Source organism: Microtus oregoni, unplaced genomic scaffold (assembly GCF_018167655.1).
Source record: "Microtus oregoni isolate MIOR12 unplaced genomic scaffold, Mior012 000018F_ref0000195, whole genome shotgun sequence".
Classification (NCBI taxonomy): Eukaryota; Metazoa; Chordata; class Mammalia; order Rodentia; family Cricetidae; genus Microtus; species Microtus oregoni.
The window spans coordinates 2,808,616-2,824,015 of NW_024543077.1; the positions used below are offsets into that span (position 1 = coordinate 2,808,616).

Consider the following 15,400-nt stretch of genomic DNA (forward strand, 5'->3'; position numbering starts at 1 on the left):
GTAATCTCTCTGGTTTCGTGGATGCAGATAATATCATTTCAAAGTTTCTATATAATAGTGAGTAGTGAGCTCAAGGCCAACCTGGGCTACGTAAAATCCTGTTTCAAAGAACAAAGAAAAACAGCTTTAAACTTTTCTGTTTTCAGCCATTATAGCTGTACCAAAATGTCATTGATGGACAAATACATCCAGTTATGTAGACCAGGTAGCCTCGAACTTACAGAGACTCGCTTGCCTCTGTCTTCTGAGTGCTGGGATCAAAGATGCACGCGCCACCACACCATAGCTTTGCTTTTAAAATGTCATGGGCTATATTTGCATGTGTGTTTATAATTAAGTTTTCCAGCTTAAGAAAAATTCTGATAATTTAAGTCCAATAGTGCCAGCTGTAGTAAGACACAGGCTGTGATCTCAGGTGTTTAGGAGACAGAAAGTACACTTTTTTTCTTTCTTTATTGTGTGTGTGGTGGCATGTCTGCCCACACCACAGAGCATGTGAAGGCCAAAGGACAATTTTCAGGACTCAGTGCTCATCTTCTATCTTGTGGGTTTGAGGATGGAACAAAGGCCACCTGACTTGGCAAGTGCCCTTACTCTATGAGTCATCTTGCCTGCCCCCAGCTTCTTGTATTTTTATTTTTTATTTATTTTTATTTTTTACTTTTTATAGTTCAGGGATTAAACACAAGACTTCATACGTGCTAGGCAGACACTTTACACTGAACTACACCCCAACTGCAGTGTTTTATATTTAGGGACTACATACAATATATCTTCTTATTATAATCAGAACAGGCTGTATGAATTGCAACACAGTAATCTCACAGACGACCTGCTTGCTGTTACCAGTTACTATTATATATTTTTAAACCCATAGTCAGGCATGGTGCCAATGCCTATAATCTCAGCATTTGGAAAATGGTTCAAGAGGGTCAGGAATTCAAGACCAGCCTTGGCTACATAAAACCTTGTCTCAGAAACTAAACTAAACTAAAACACAAACAACTCCCCACAAAAGAAACCCAACTCAGCCAAACCAAAATAGAAACAAACTTTTAACCCCACAAAAGTGTTGTTACTTTGGCATGTAACTGTTCCAAGTTTATAGGGTCAGTGAGTAAACCTGGGAAGGCACTTACCTCGCCAACTGGGAATGGAGATGTAGTATAGTGTTCCAGCACTTCCCTGGCATGTGATTGGTCTGGGGTTCAAACCACGCACGCACACACACACACACACACACACACACACACACCACCTGTGAAACAAATAAGACGCATCTCAGGGACTCAGGCTTCTTCTCCATTGTGGAATATTAGTTTAAGATGTGTTGCATTCGTTTATGCTGTGGAAAATTTGTTTAATGATGCAAAAATGTGTTGCATTCTTTCTTTTTTTGACTGTTAGTGATTTTTTCCTTTCTTTCTTTTTTAAAAAAACATTATTGATATTTATTGAGCTCTACATTTTTCTCTGTTCCCCTCCCTGCCTCTCCCCTCCCCCTCCAGCCCTCCCCCAAGGTCCCCATGCTCTCAATTTACTCAGGAGACCTTGTCTTTTATTTTATTTTTTTTCTAAATATTTATTTATTTGTTATGTATACAATAGGCTGGAAGAGGGCACCAGACCTTATTACAGATGGTTGTGAGCCACCATGTGGTTGCTGGGAATTGAACTCAGGACCTTTGGCAGAGCAGGCAATGCTCTTAACCACTGAGCCATCTCTCCAGCCCTGATCTTGTCTTTTTATACTTTCTACTTCCCATGTAGATTATATCTATGTAAGTTTCTCTTAGTGTCTGCATTGTTGTCTAAGTTCTCTGGGACTGTGGTTTGGTGTTGTATTCTTTTACGTTGCATTTGTTTAACTCTGTAAAGCTGTGTTACTTCGCCTGCTTAAAACACCTGATTGGTCTAATAAAGAGCTAAACGGCTAATAGCTAGGCAGGGCTGCCAGGCAGAGAGAATAAATAGGAAGAGAAATCTAGGCTTGAGAGAAGAAAAAGAGGGGAGGAGGACACTAGGGGTCAGTCACCCAGTCACACAGCTAGCCATAGAGTAAGAAGAAAAGAAAGACATATAGAATAAAGAAAGGTAGGGACTGGAGAGATGGCTCAGATGAACTACTCTTCCAAAGGACCTGGGTTCAATTCCCAGTACCCACATGGCAGCTCACAACTGTCTGTAACTCTGGTTCCAGAGGACCTGACACCCTCACACAGACATATAGGCAGGCAAAACACCAATGCACATGAAAAAAGTTTTCTTTTTCTTCTTCTTCTTCTTCTTCTTCTTCTTCTTATTATTATTATTATTATTATTATTTTGGTTTTTCGAAACAGGCTTTCTCTGTAGCTTTGAATCCTGTCCTGGAACTAGCTCTTGTAGACCAGGCCTGCCTCTGTCTCCTAAGTGCTGGGGCTAAAGGCGTGCGCCACCACCATCCAGCAAATAAATACATAAATAATAATAATAAAGAATAAAGAAAGGTAAAAAAGCCCAAAGGCAAAACGTAGTTACAGAGAAATGTGATAATTTAACTTAGAAAAGCCGGCTAGAAACAAGCTAAGCTAAGGCCAGGCATTCACAGGTAAGAATAAATCTCTGGAATAAATTGGAGGAGCTGAATGGCAGACACCCAAGGAGAAAAATAAAATAAAATGAAAAAACCAACTACCCCCCCCCTTTTTTTTTTTTGGTTTTTCGAGACAGGGTTTCTCTGTAGCTTTGGTGCCTGTCCTGGAACTAGCTTTTGTAGACCAGGCTGGCCTCGAACTCCCAGAGATCCGCCTGCCTCTGCCTCCCGAGTGCTGGGATTAAAGGTGTGTGCCACCACCGCCCCCCCCCCTTTTTTGAGACAGGATTTTCTTCCCTGTGTGCCCCAGGCTGTCCTGGACCTCACTCTGCAGACCAGGCTGGCCTCTAACTCATAGAGATCCACCTGCCTCTGCCTCTAGAATGCTGGGATTAAAGGAGTGTGCCACCACCTCCCAACTGGGACTCCTTGGAGACTTTGTGTGTGCCTGCGTAAGTACATACACAACCCAAATAAATAAAATGTAACAAAACAAATTAAACAAAAATGTAAGTCTTTTGGTTGTTAGTACATTTTTCATTTTCAGAGATGTTTGCCCACTTCTAAACTTCTATCCTTGTTTTACTATTTATATATTCCATCTCAGCCCATGCTCTTCCCCCTCAAGAGCTTCCGTGAACACTTCTCACTGCAGTTCTGGGGGAGAGGAATGGTCTTTGCTCTTATTTGTCTTGACTTCGGTGGGTCCACAGGATGTATTTGGGTTTTGGTTTGAGTCTTGTAAAGGTAGTGTTATTCCATCGTCTTGGCCTCTGAGAAGTCAAACCCCACTGGATTGTTTTTTCTATTTGCTATGTGCCTTCTTGTGGCTTTCAGGTTTTTCCTCTTTTTCTGGTTTATAGCTGCTTGGCTAGGATATGCTTGGATATCTTCTTTGTGGGTTTCTTTTTCCCTGTTTCTGTTTTGCCAAAATCCTTGGATATATGAGGTGATCTTTTTTCATCAGATCTGTGAAATTCTTATACTTTTTGTTTGTTTGTTTGTTTTTCAAAACAGGCATCTATGTATAATATCTGGCTGTCCTGGAATTTGTGCTGTAGAGCAGGCTGTCCTCAAACTCACAGACGTCTGCCTGCCTCTGTCTCCCAAGTACGGGGATTAAAGGCGTGTGCCACCACCACCTGGCTTTGTCAGCTGCTTGTGAAGAGTGTTCCTTTTGTGCTAACAGGTCATTAAATCACTGTCTGGCCATCTTGAACTTGTGATTTTTTTTCAAAAAAATTATCTTTTAGTGACTATCAGTTATAATTATTTGTTTTTAATGAACCGTTTAGAAAAGTTGTAATGATGTATGTGTATAACCCAGTACTTAGGAGATGGAGGAAGTGGGGTAGAGAAGCTATCCTACTGCTCCTCATGTAATCAAGGGCAACCTGGACTATATGAAACTCCGGGGGGAAAAAAGTTCACAAGTTTCTTCACTTGATCTTAGCCAAAAGGCCGAGAAGCGATCACAAGTTTCTTTTAATTAAAAATCTGAAAAAAAAATCTGCCATTGAGCCAAGCAGTTGTAGTACACACCTTTAATTCCAGCACTCAGGAGGCAGAGACAGGTGGACCTCTATGAATTTGAGGCCAGCCTGGTTTACAGAGTGAGTTCCAGGACAGCCAAGGCAACCCTGCCTCAAAAAACAAAAACAAAACAAAAAAAAGTCCAAACAAAAAAATCAAGTGTGCTATTGTTAACATCAAGAATAGTCAAAATTGGGACAAATATTTAGTAACTTTCATGCATGCGCTGTGAAAAGATTCTGGGTTTACCTGTCTACCTATCTGTAGTAGATAGTAAATACTGACTGATCTTAAAGACACCTTTATTATTTATTTATTTATTTCTAAGTTGTCTTTGAGGACATCTCTGTAGTGTTCTGTCCTGAGGTTTGTATTACCTTCAGCAACACCAATTGTTTATGTCAAACCAGGAAAACTTCAGCATTGTCTGTAGCTGGGACTGCAGTTCATCCATAAGCTGAACTAGCTCTGCACGGTGATGAGCTGCCCAGTCTCTGAGCCTGCTTCCTCAGGGTAGCCACTGTCTGGGCTTCCTTTCCACTCCCAGGTCCATCTGAGTCCTCCCTGTGGCAGGCTCCTCCTTTCTCTGCTCAGGTTCTGCTGCCACTGTGTGCCCTCCCCCTGGAATGCAGTTTATCCTTCATTCCTCCTCCTTGCTGCTCTTGGCTATGCGCTCCCTCCATCCCTGTCTAATTTATTCTTCATATAACAGCTGGAGCCATCTCAGAGCACATCTTAGCGCGTCCTCTTTCCGCTAGAAGTCTTTACAGCCTCTTCACTGGCTGCGGAATGAAGACTAAACTCCTTACACACAGAGACATGACTGACACATCACACACACATACATACACAACCTACACACACACCACACACATCACACACCACACACACACACACCACATGCACACCACACACATCACACACCACACACACACACACCACATACGCACACCACACACATCACACACCACACACACACACACACCACATACACACACCACATGCACACCACACACACCACATGCACACCACACACACCACACACCACACACATTACACACCACAGACACACACACACACCACATACACACACCACATGCACACCACACACACCACACACATCACAGACCACACACATCACACACCACACACACACACCACATGCACACCACACACATCACACATACCACACACACCACACATACCACACACACCACACACACTACATGCACACCACACACATCACACATACCACACACACCACACATATATACCACATATACTACACACACATACACACACCACACATACATCACACACACATACCACATACACCACACACACATATTATTCACACATACACACACCACACACATACACACACCACATGCACACACACAGCACACACACAGCACTCACACACACATCTCACACACCACACATATACCACATACACCACACACATACACACACCACACACATACCATTCACACATACACACCCCACACCACATGCACACACACTCACACAAACATCTTGGTATGAGGTGGTCTAATTCCTGCTCATTTCCCTAGCTTTGCTGGGAGGGACATAGGAGACAGAAGTCCTGGACTGGATTGATTGAGGAGGCAAGGGGCTTGTCAAGAATGACACTCAGATTTCTGGTTGGGCAAGTTAGAGAAGTTTCTAACTTCCAGCATCTCCAGGAAACATCAGTTAACTGCAAATGCAGAGACAACCCTCTGGCTCGCTTGTCCCTCATTCTGCCTTTCAACTGCTTGACCTAGCTTTGACTCTTAGTCCTAGGTCTGCCTTCACTTGCTGTGCCCTTGGCTCAGCACTTCCTCCCTAAAGAAAGCAGGAATCATTCTTGCTCCTCCACACCTCCTTTTTTTTTTTAAAAAAAAAAAGAGAGGGAATTTATTTAAAGCAGCAACTTTGGGAAGAGGAACAAACAAAAGGGTCTAGCTAGGACTGACATGAGGAAGAACTGGGGAAAGACGGCCCGAGGTCTGCTTCGTTAAGCGTCCTGGTCAAGGTATGATCTGCTGAATCATTTCCAAAGACTGTTTTGTTTTGATGTGAGATAGGCTTACTCTGGAACCCTGGCTGGCTTGATACTTGCTGTATAGTTTATTCAGGCTGACCTCACACTAAGGGTTGGGAGTCTGTGGGTGTATTTGCCTAGTGCACATTGGACACCAGAGGTTGACTTCATATATCTCCTTCTATGCTTTTTTTTCATTACTTGGGAGGGGCAATGCAGACACACCACTGTGTGCATGTGGAGGTCAAAGGTCAGCTTGCTGGAGTTCTCTCCTTTCTCCATGTGGGTCTCCCAGGGACTCCCAGATAGATTTGTTAGTGAGCACCCTCACCTGCTAAGCTCTCTTGTCAGCCTAGGCTCATTAAAAAAAAAAAAAAGATTTATTTTTATTTTAAATTATGCATATGCATGCATGTCTATGTGTGGGTATGCATAGCGTGCAGTTCCCTACCGAGGCCAAAAGAGGACATTAGAGTCTCCAGAACTGGAGTTCCAGGCATTTGTGAGCTTCCTGCCTTAGGTGTTAGGAACCAAACTCCGGTCTTCTGCAAGCGCAGACATGCTCTTAATCACAGATGCATTTCTCCACTGAGCTCATTGTTTTTTTTTTTTGTTTGTTTGTTTGTTTTTGATTCAAAAAATTGTTAGCAAACTGGGAATGTAGCTCACTTGGAAAGATATGTGCCTTGCATTCAAAGCCCTGGGTTCGATCCCCAGGACTGCGTAAATGGGATGCTGTGGTAAGTAGGTACCTGATGTCCCAGCACCCGAGGAAGTAGAGGCAGGAGGATCAGAAGATCAAGGTCATCTTTGGCTGCATAGTGAGTTAAAGGCCAGGCTGAGTTATGATAGACCCTGTCTCAAAAACTTTACAAGGGAAAGAAGCTATGATAATGCGTGATCAACTGTAGACACGTAGGAGGCCTCAGTGGCTCAGAGCTGGAGGTGGCTGTTTCCTGGGGGCCTTCGTAGCAGACTCCATTTGCCCTTACGGAAATCTCTCTGGTGAAGGATGCATACCAAGTAGGTTAAGATAGGGAGGGTGGAACTTCCCTTGTTTGAGGAAGGGGCTTGCATGAGTGTTGAGCGGACTCTGCCCTAAAGCTTCAAGTCATCCTGAGTCCCCTCCCCTTTGCACGGTCCAGTCCCTGAGCAGGTGCAGCTGGCTCTATCTCTGCAGTGGCATGAATGAGAAATGTCCCCCACAGGCTTTGGTGTTTGAATACTTGGTCCCCAGATGAAGTGTTCAAGGAGGTCTAGGGGGTGTCGCCCTCCTGGAGGAAGTAGCTACTATGGTGGGCTTTGAGGTTTCAAAATGTCACATCATACCCAGTGCCTTTTTGTTTTGTTTTTTTGTTTTTGTTTTCAAGACAGGGTTTCTCAGTAGTTATGGAGCCTGTCCTGGAACTAGCTCTGTAGACCAGGCTGGCCTCGAACTAATGGAGATCCACTTGTCCCTGCCTCCTGAGTGCTAGTATGCTCTTTTTGCTTCATGCTGACTACTAAGAGATGTGAGCTCAGCGTCCTGCTCCAAGCACAAGCCTCTGCTCTGGCATCATGGCTTCTCAGCCTTCTGGAACCATCCAAAGTTAACTCTCCCTTCAGTTGCCTTGGTCATGGTGCTTAATCATAGCTGCAGGAAAGGGCCACACAGCCTCTAAGGGCAGCCATGAGTCTGTATTTCCTGGGCCACAGCTCTAGCACAAACTGGGAGACTGCATAGAGGGGACACGCAGCCTCCGCTCTTGCCTGGTTCCACGCTATCCCCGTTGAGGTTGCGCAGCACACCCCTAGAAAATGTGAAGCTGGACTGTGACCTGCGTGCCTCTTGGCATTAGGACACGGCATTGCCACCTACAAAGTTCACACACCAGAAGTGCACCGTCTAATCACACAAACATTTTCTCATGTTTTAAAGAAGTTTATGCTTGTGTGTTGGGCCACATTCATGGGTATTCTTGGCTGCATGTAGCCCTTTGGGCCAAAGGTTGGGCACACTGAAGCCCCAAACCTTCTCTTTAAATTGACTTCTCGTGCACCTCACCTCTAATTATGAGACCTGTGTGATATGGCTGCTGCCTGCCTTACCTGCACCCACTCTTCCTGTTTACCAAACCCAGACACACCCTCCTGGGTCCTTGCTTGTCCTTCCTGTCCCTGGCTTCTTGGTGCAGCTTTCTGCCCAAAGGTCTCCTCTTCGGAGAGCCTTATCTAAGGACGTTAACCCCAACCACTATGTTTTGGTTTATTTCATAACACTGTCATTAAAACTAGATTCCTGATGGGGAGGTCTCGTGACTGCTTTTGCAGTTTTATTAACTTTGATTACTGGATGAGTGCTAAGTGCTTTCCTTAGGCCTCACAGATGAAAGGAAAGTACCTGCTCACCCCACCCCACGCCCTATTCTCGAGCACTCTGCCCTATTTACTACTGACCTGTAAATTCTTCAGAACCACAACCGGCACAATAAACAATCATTAAATAAAAAGTAAGCGGAATTCTGGCTTTGCTCTGTGTTAGTGTCCCTTGGAGGGAAACTGGAGAAAGGGAGGTTAGGGGCCATTAGTTTCTCTCTCTCTCTCTCTCTCTCTCTCTCTCTCTCTCTCTCGACAGGGTTTCTCTGTAGCTTTGGAGCCTGCCCTGGAACTAGCTCTTGTAGACCAGGTTGGCCTTGAACTCACAGAGATCTGACTGCCTCTGTCTCCGGAGTGCTGGGACTAAAGGCGTGCACCACCACCGCATGACTGTGACTTAGTTTCTCTAAGCACCAGTTCGATCATTCATTTCCGAAAAGGCAACAGAGGATCTAGCAGTTCACAGACGTGCCCAGTAGCACCGGGCTCACTATCCACCCACTCCTGGGGTTTATAGAAGGGATGCCTGCACTTGACATCTTGCAAGTTGACTCTGCCATCTACCAATCTGTTCAGTGTCCCTCAGTGGTTAGAGTCTTGTTTTCCAAAGCCCGTCCAGGAAGAGCTCCATGGAGGTGTGGGCTACCTGGAACCATCTGGTGCACCTATCTGGGCTGTTTGTTTTATTGGGAAAGTAGTCTAAAACATTGTTATAGTAACATAACCGCAGATACTTATGGAATGGGATGACAAATTTGCCTGAATGCTCTGAGAATTAGCACGAGGCTAGTATTGATAGCCTCGGATTTGGAGGAAGCCTGTGTGGAGAGTACAAGCCCCTTCAATGGTTATCCGTCTTACGGGCTCACAAAGGGAACTTCCTGCTATCAACAGAGGATTCTATTCTGCTCCTTTCAAGATTCCCCTACTCCTGTAGAAGGATCAGGTGGCTTCCAGTTCTGCTCTGCTTGGGGCAGGGGAAGAACCCAGGCGCGAAGAAAGGGCAGGTGAAAGTCCCAGACCTTAATCTATTTTCCCCCAGCTCTTACTGTCCAGACGTGGACCACCCTGCCTGTCCATTAGCCTCTACCCACCCCTCCCCAATGTGGACATAATTACAGTCATTATCCTAGGATATTATTACCAGCTCTATAAACAGCACACTCTATGTAAACAGCATAGGTAACTGCCTCAGAACATAATTACAGGAGATGTTTCCAGAGCCGCAATTGCATCAGAGTATCCTTAATACTCCGATATTAGGGACCTATCAGGGCCAATTAGTCAAACCCCAGCAGTGAGGGGGTGAGAAAGATCTCACATTCTTCCACTGCCTATAAAGCAAGAAGGGACCCTTCAAGATCCCTGCAAGAAGAAACTGGGTTAAAACCCAAAACCCTTCCCTACCCCGTCTTAGCCTTTGGGTTCCACCCTCCTACCCCTCACCTGCTTGCAGCTTCTGCCGTGGTATGGAATTTGAGGAAAGTCAAAGATTTCCAAGGATACCAAGAAAACTGTAGATAGTAGGCTCTGTTGGACATTATTGTATTCAGGAGCCCGCTCACAAGAACAAGTAAGTCCCTTCAACCCGTGGACAGGTCACCTGCTCGTCTTAGGACCCAGCCAGTACGCATGGAATGGGATCCGAGATGGCTAGTGTTCAGAGTCACCATTGCAGGCAACCAAGGTAGGCCTGGGTGCTAACAACGACGATGTTATCGGCCACCAACGGTGGTCATCTCTCTGTCCCTACCTTATCTCCAGTTCTCACCGCTTCCTCTTTCGGCCTGCCCCTCCCGTACCCTTTCCACTCTCATCAGCTCTTCCGAGTAGCAGTCCGCTGCCCGCCCCCACCCCTCCTTCCTGTCCCCGTTCTGCAGTTGGGTGGTATCTCTCCAGAAGGGCGGGGGCGGGGAGGGTGGAGCAAAGGGCGAAGGCCTGGCTAGGCTTCTGGAATCTCTCGCTGTCCTCACGCAGGGGCGCCGCTGTGGCTGGGCCTCAGAGTCTGCGGATTTTCCGCTTTTATCTACCCGCGGACACAAAGGCCAGCCCTGGCGTGCGCGGGAGACGCGCTCGCACCCACGGCTGTGCGCACACAAGCACAACTGCACAAAGACTTGCACACCTCTGCATACACACACAGAGACACACAGACACTTTCCCGACAGGCTCGCGCGCACAGCCGTGCACTCACTCACATTGGCACGCGCTTACGTGCACGCGCTCGCGTGGACCAGCCGCGGTCGGCAGCCCAGCCTTTACTCTCTGGGCACGCACACGCAGAGCCGCGCACCGAGCCACACACGCGCGCTCACACCCGCACACTCCACGCCCCTGGCGGCGGTCCGGGCGCTGTGCTGCTCCAGCGACGGGCGGGGACCCGGGCGGGGGCGGCGGCGGCGGCGACAGCGGAGGAGGCGGAGCGGGGTAGCCGGGAGCGGGCTGGCCCGCGCTCCTCCTGGCGGCCGGGGATTTTCCAGCCTGGGAGCAGACGCCGCGGACCTCCCTGCGGCCGCCGCGGACCATGGGCGACAAAGGGACACGGTGAGTGCGGGTGGCCGCCCTGCCCCACGCGCTCGTGGGGACGACCTGGGAGAGGGCACGGGCGGAGGTTCCAATCAGCGTCACCCTGGGTCTGGCACTCTGTGCTCTGCCCAAGTCTCTTGTGTGGTCGCTGGCAAGAACCATGTGTAAGGACCGAGGCAGCCAGGGTGGGCCACCCCATCTGGCTCACGTTTCCTGGCCGAGGCGAGCTCACACACTCTGCACTGGCAGGCAGTTTCGAGGACACTCCGGGGCAGGCTGACACCACACACACACACACACACACACACACACACACACGCTCGTGAACACAGGAGCACCCTTCTTCTGCTGGCACAGCTGACAGCCGCTGCCACACTCTTCGCATTTGTGACAAGACGACGTCACACACGTTCTCTCTTGCGCGCGCACACACTCGTCTGTCAACACATTCTTTCTGACGGTCCTGTTAGCATACACAGGTCCCACTAAAACACGCACCAGCTCTAACACACCCTTGTGTTGCCACACGCATGTGGGCATACACCAAGACACATACCCTGTGACTTGGATGCTGCGAAGCACACTCTGGCTGGTGCACGCAGTCTGTCCTATCTGACATGACATGATGCGGCCACATGTCTTAGTGACACACCAGTGCTAACCACACTGCGTGTCAGAAAATGCCTGCAGGGCCTGACATCCCCCCTGGCGTTCTGGATACACTCACTCCTGACTCACCACAGCAGGACTAGAAACACAGGTCGAAGAGTGGAGGACCCTGTCTGGGGCTTGGAAAGGCAGTTCCTAGTCCCATGGCTTCCTTCCCCTCTGACCTCCAAAGCAAATAGCTGGGAGCTACCTCTAGCTGAGAGAGGTGAGGAGAACCGTTTGGTGGAGCCTCCTTTGAGAGGAGAGGTTAGGCCCTTGAAATGGAAGCTAGGACAAAGTAAGCTCTGGGGTCAGCCTTATGATCTAAACCAGCCCTGGTCAACCTATCATTTCACCTTCCCGGCCCCTGGAAGTCTCACTGCAGCCTTCCTTGGCGGCTCCTCCTCCTTCCTTCCTGCACCTGCTGCTTTTCATTCCTTTCCTTATCACTCTTATCTTTGTGTCCTCTCTGCCTTTACCTCCTTTCTTCCAACATTTATTTATTAAGCTCCTGTTGTATACTAGAAATAGTAGAGGGGATCAGAGATGACCAGAGAGGAGGCATCCCTGTGGCCGCATGTTGGGACCCTCAAACAAATTGATTTTTGCCTACTGCTGGCTGAGACTCTTAGCAGCTTGTGAAAGGGGCTCCAGAGGTTATTCCCATTTCCCAGGAGTAGGGACTGAGGCACTAAAGTTACTCAGACACCTTGTGTTTGGAAACTGCTCCCCACCAGCCTTCCTACTGAGGCTCTTCTAGGAGAACCTTTTCTGGCTTCTCCAAAGAGGGATCAAAGGATGAGAGAGATCACTTGCCATGGTTTTAAGGTCAGGAGGTGGCAGAGGCCAGAACCCACTGTGTCTGTGGCTCTCCTTTGGGGCCACTAGGCACTGTGTGGACCCCAGGTGTGAGGACTAGCGGGGTACCTGCTCTGTGCAGAGCCATGGGAGACTGCACAGGGTCATGAAGTGTTTGCATTCACCTTGAGTCTCAGTCCCAAGCAGCTGGCTGGCCAGCACTGTGACCCCGGCCTCTGCCCTTGGAGGAAGGATGTGAGACCCCCTCTCTAGTCACATCCATTGCCCCATGGAGACCCTGCTGACCTGTGAGGTCAGACTTTGGTCCAGAAGGACATAGCAGGGAGTCAGCAGCCATCCCTTCTCCTTTGTTCTTCTGTGCTGCTGGTGACCGGGGTGACTCAGCCCTGCTGGGCCTCTCTGTAACTAGGGGAGAAGTGTCATATGCCTCTTTGATAGTGTGAATTGTCACAGGATGAGGACTTTATGGGCTGCTGGACACCTGTTGGAGAACCTGTCCTTGACTCCTCCCGCTGTGCTTCTCGCTCAAAGGCAGACCTGGAATTCCCATCTGTAAATTGGAGCAATCTGCTCTTTGGTTTTCATGGTTCCCATGAGCCTACTGAGTTCACTGGACATAGGAACACTTGCTGACTAGGCCTGGAAACATGGTCTGGCTAGACAAACTCTACGTCTCCCTGCCTGCCCCTCCTGGGTCCCCACCCCCCACTCTGAGATCCTCTAGAACTCCAAATTCTGTCACTCCCTTTCTAGACCTATCTGGATAAGAAAGGCAACAAAGATACTTTGACTATTGTGTTCCGTGAGCCATGAGATTTTACTTTGTGAATTGGAAAGGACATTGCAAAAAATATCCAACACCCAGACTCTGAGGTCTTCGCATCTATCCATCTGTCTCGGATTTCACCCTACAGAGGAAGTGATAATGAACATTAATCAAAACTGTCACTGCCCTCTGGGAACTCCCTGGGTTGAGAGAGAGAGACAGAGACAGAGAGAGACACACACACAGAGAGACAGACAGAAACAGAGGGGGAGAAATTACAGGGCAGGAACAAGCTAGCACCAAGATGCAGCCCTAACAGGGGTCCCAGGCAGGAGCACAGGTTAATTCAAGTGGCTTCTTCCTACCCTGGACTGGAGTCTCTAAAGAGGAATCCCCAGAAGATTTCCAGGCTGTTGTGATGCAGGACACTGCACTGTGAAAGCGGAAGAGGAGGCCCCACCAAAACTCTGGGTTTGATGTGGCCTGAAGCTGTCCAGGATAGTCAGAGCTGGAAAGATTCACCTGGAAGCCTAAGGAATGGGATTGGAGTTCCCTGCCAGGCCTGGAGACAAGAAAGGAGCCCTGCAGCCTGGGGGTGGACCTTAGGGGGTGAGCACAGCCTGGGAATGTCAGCTGAAAGGAGAGGGTGGGACAAGGGAAGGGCAGAAGCGAATCTTCTTCTTAGATCTGGAGGAGGGAGGAGCAGGCCTAGAGGCCTCTAGGAAGAAGCCTCAGAGCTAAGGCTGCAGGGAGGATGGGGCTAATCCACAGCATATGGACAAGGAAGAGGGACCCAGTAAGCTGGAGAGTTGATTGGACTTTTGCTGCCTGTCTAGTGTTAGAATTATGTTCACAGGGGCTGGGGAGATGCCTCCAGAAAAGTGTTTGCTGCTTAAGGATGAGGCCCTGAGTTCGGATCTCCAGAACCCACATAAAAACTGGGTATGGTGGTCTCTAACCCTGGTACTGGGGGTTGGGGGTCAGAAGGGAAAGGATATGGAGACAGGTAGGTTGCTGGAGGTCTCTTGTTAATCAGCCTACCACTCAGGTTTAGCAAGAGACTCTGTCTCAAAACATAGGGTGGAGAGTGTCTGAGGAAGATGCTGGGTATCAACTTCTGGTCTTTACATACGTGCACATACATGTATACATGTATGCACATCAGCACACATACAAGACGTATTGTGTAATCTCACTGTATTTATTAACATAGGAATTGTTGTTCCCACTTTAAAGCTATGGAAATTAACTAGGAGAGAGGAAGCATGTCTACCACCATTCAGCCAGCTAACATCTGAGCAGAGGTCTCTCTGCCCATCCGGTCCTCTCTACTACTGTGTATTCAGAGGGAAGGGGGCTTGTCCTATCCACAGCTGGTCCTGTGAACTCTAAAAGTGACCCGAGGGATCATCTTGAGGCAACAGGAGGGATGGAGTAGAATTTCCTTTGCTGTGGATGTTGAACTTTCCCCCTATATCCCCCCTACACACACACACACACTCGGCCCCAGGGCGGGAGGGTGGCTGTAATGGGGACTTGCAATCACCAGCTCTCTGTGAACCTTGGCTGTCTTTCTTGAGGTGGTTAAGCCCTGGGTGACCCTTCTTGGCTAGAACATAGGGAAGTCCTGTGGCTTTGGCAGGAGTGTTCCTGGGTTGCTGCTGGGCGTGGCGGTGAGCCTGGCCCAGTGTCCCTGATTCCCAGCTGGCCTCCGGGCTGCAGACTCCTTTGATGGCTCATTCATTTCCTTTCAAGTCTGGACCTCCTGGCCGGAGACCGAAACCTCTAGTTGGCATGGGGTCAGGGGTCCTTGGTTGTGAGCTTGCCTCATCCAGGGCCTTCCCTTCACATGGGCTGTGGAGGCTGAAGACAGCAACAGGGAGATTCACAGTGGCCTCTTGACCTCCACTAGGTTATCTGTTCTACTGCTTGCTGGGGTGGATGGCAGGGGAGCCAGGAGTGGGCTGAGGAAGATGAGGGAGGTTTTGGCAGGTTCCTCTGGACCTCAGGCTAGGGACAGAGGGGCAGGTGGGGACTTGACAGTCTTCTGAGTGGACCTTGGAAGATATAGATGACCTTGGTGTTGGGAGAAGATGACAGGGACTGCAGAGTCTCCTTGGAGAGCACGGTG

General features: G+C 48.5%; 1 protein-coding gene across 1 annotated transcript in view; it reads left to right on the top strand.

The window, feature by feature from the left end:
• Positions 1–10,729: 10,729 nt before the first annotated feature.
• Positions 10,730–15,400, top strand: part of LOC121458738 (beta-arrestin-1-like) — a 69,316-nt gene continuing 64,645 nt past the window's right edge. The window contains exon 1 of the mRNA XM_041668047.1: positions 10,730–11,054. Within this exon, the coding sequence (XP_041523981.1) occupies positions 11,035–11,054 (20 nt within the window). The 5' untranslated portion in view covers positions 10,730–11,034. The remainder of the gene's footprint in view (positions 11,055–15,400) is intronic.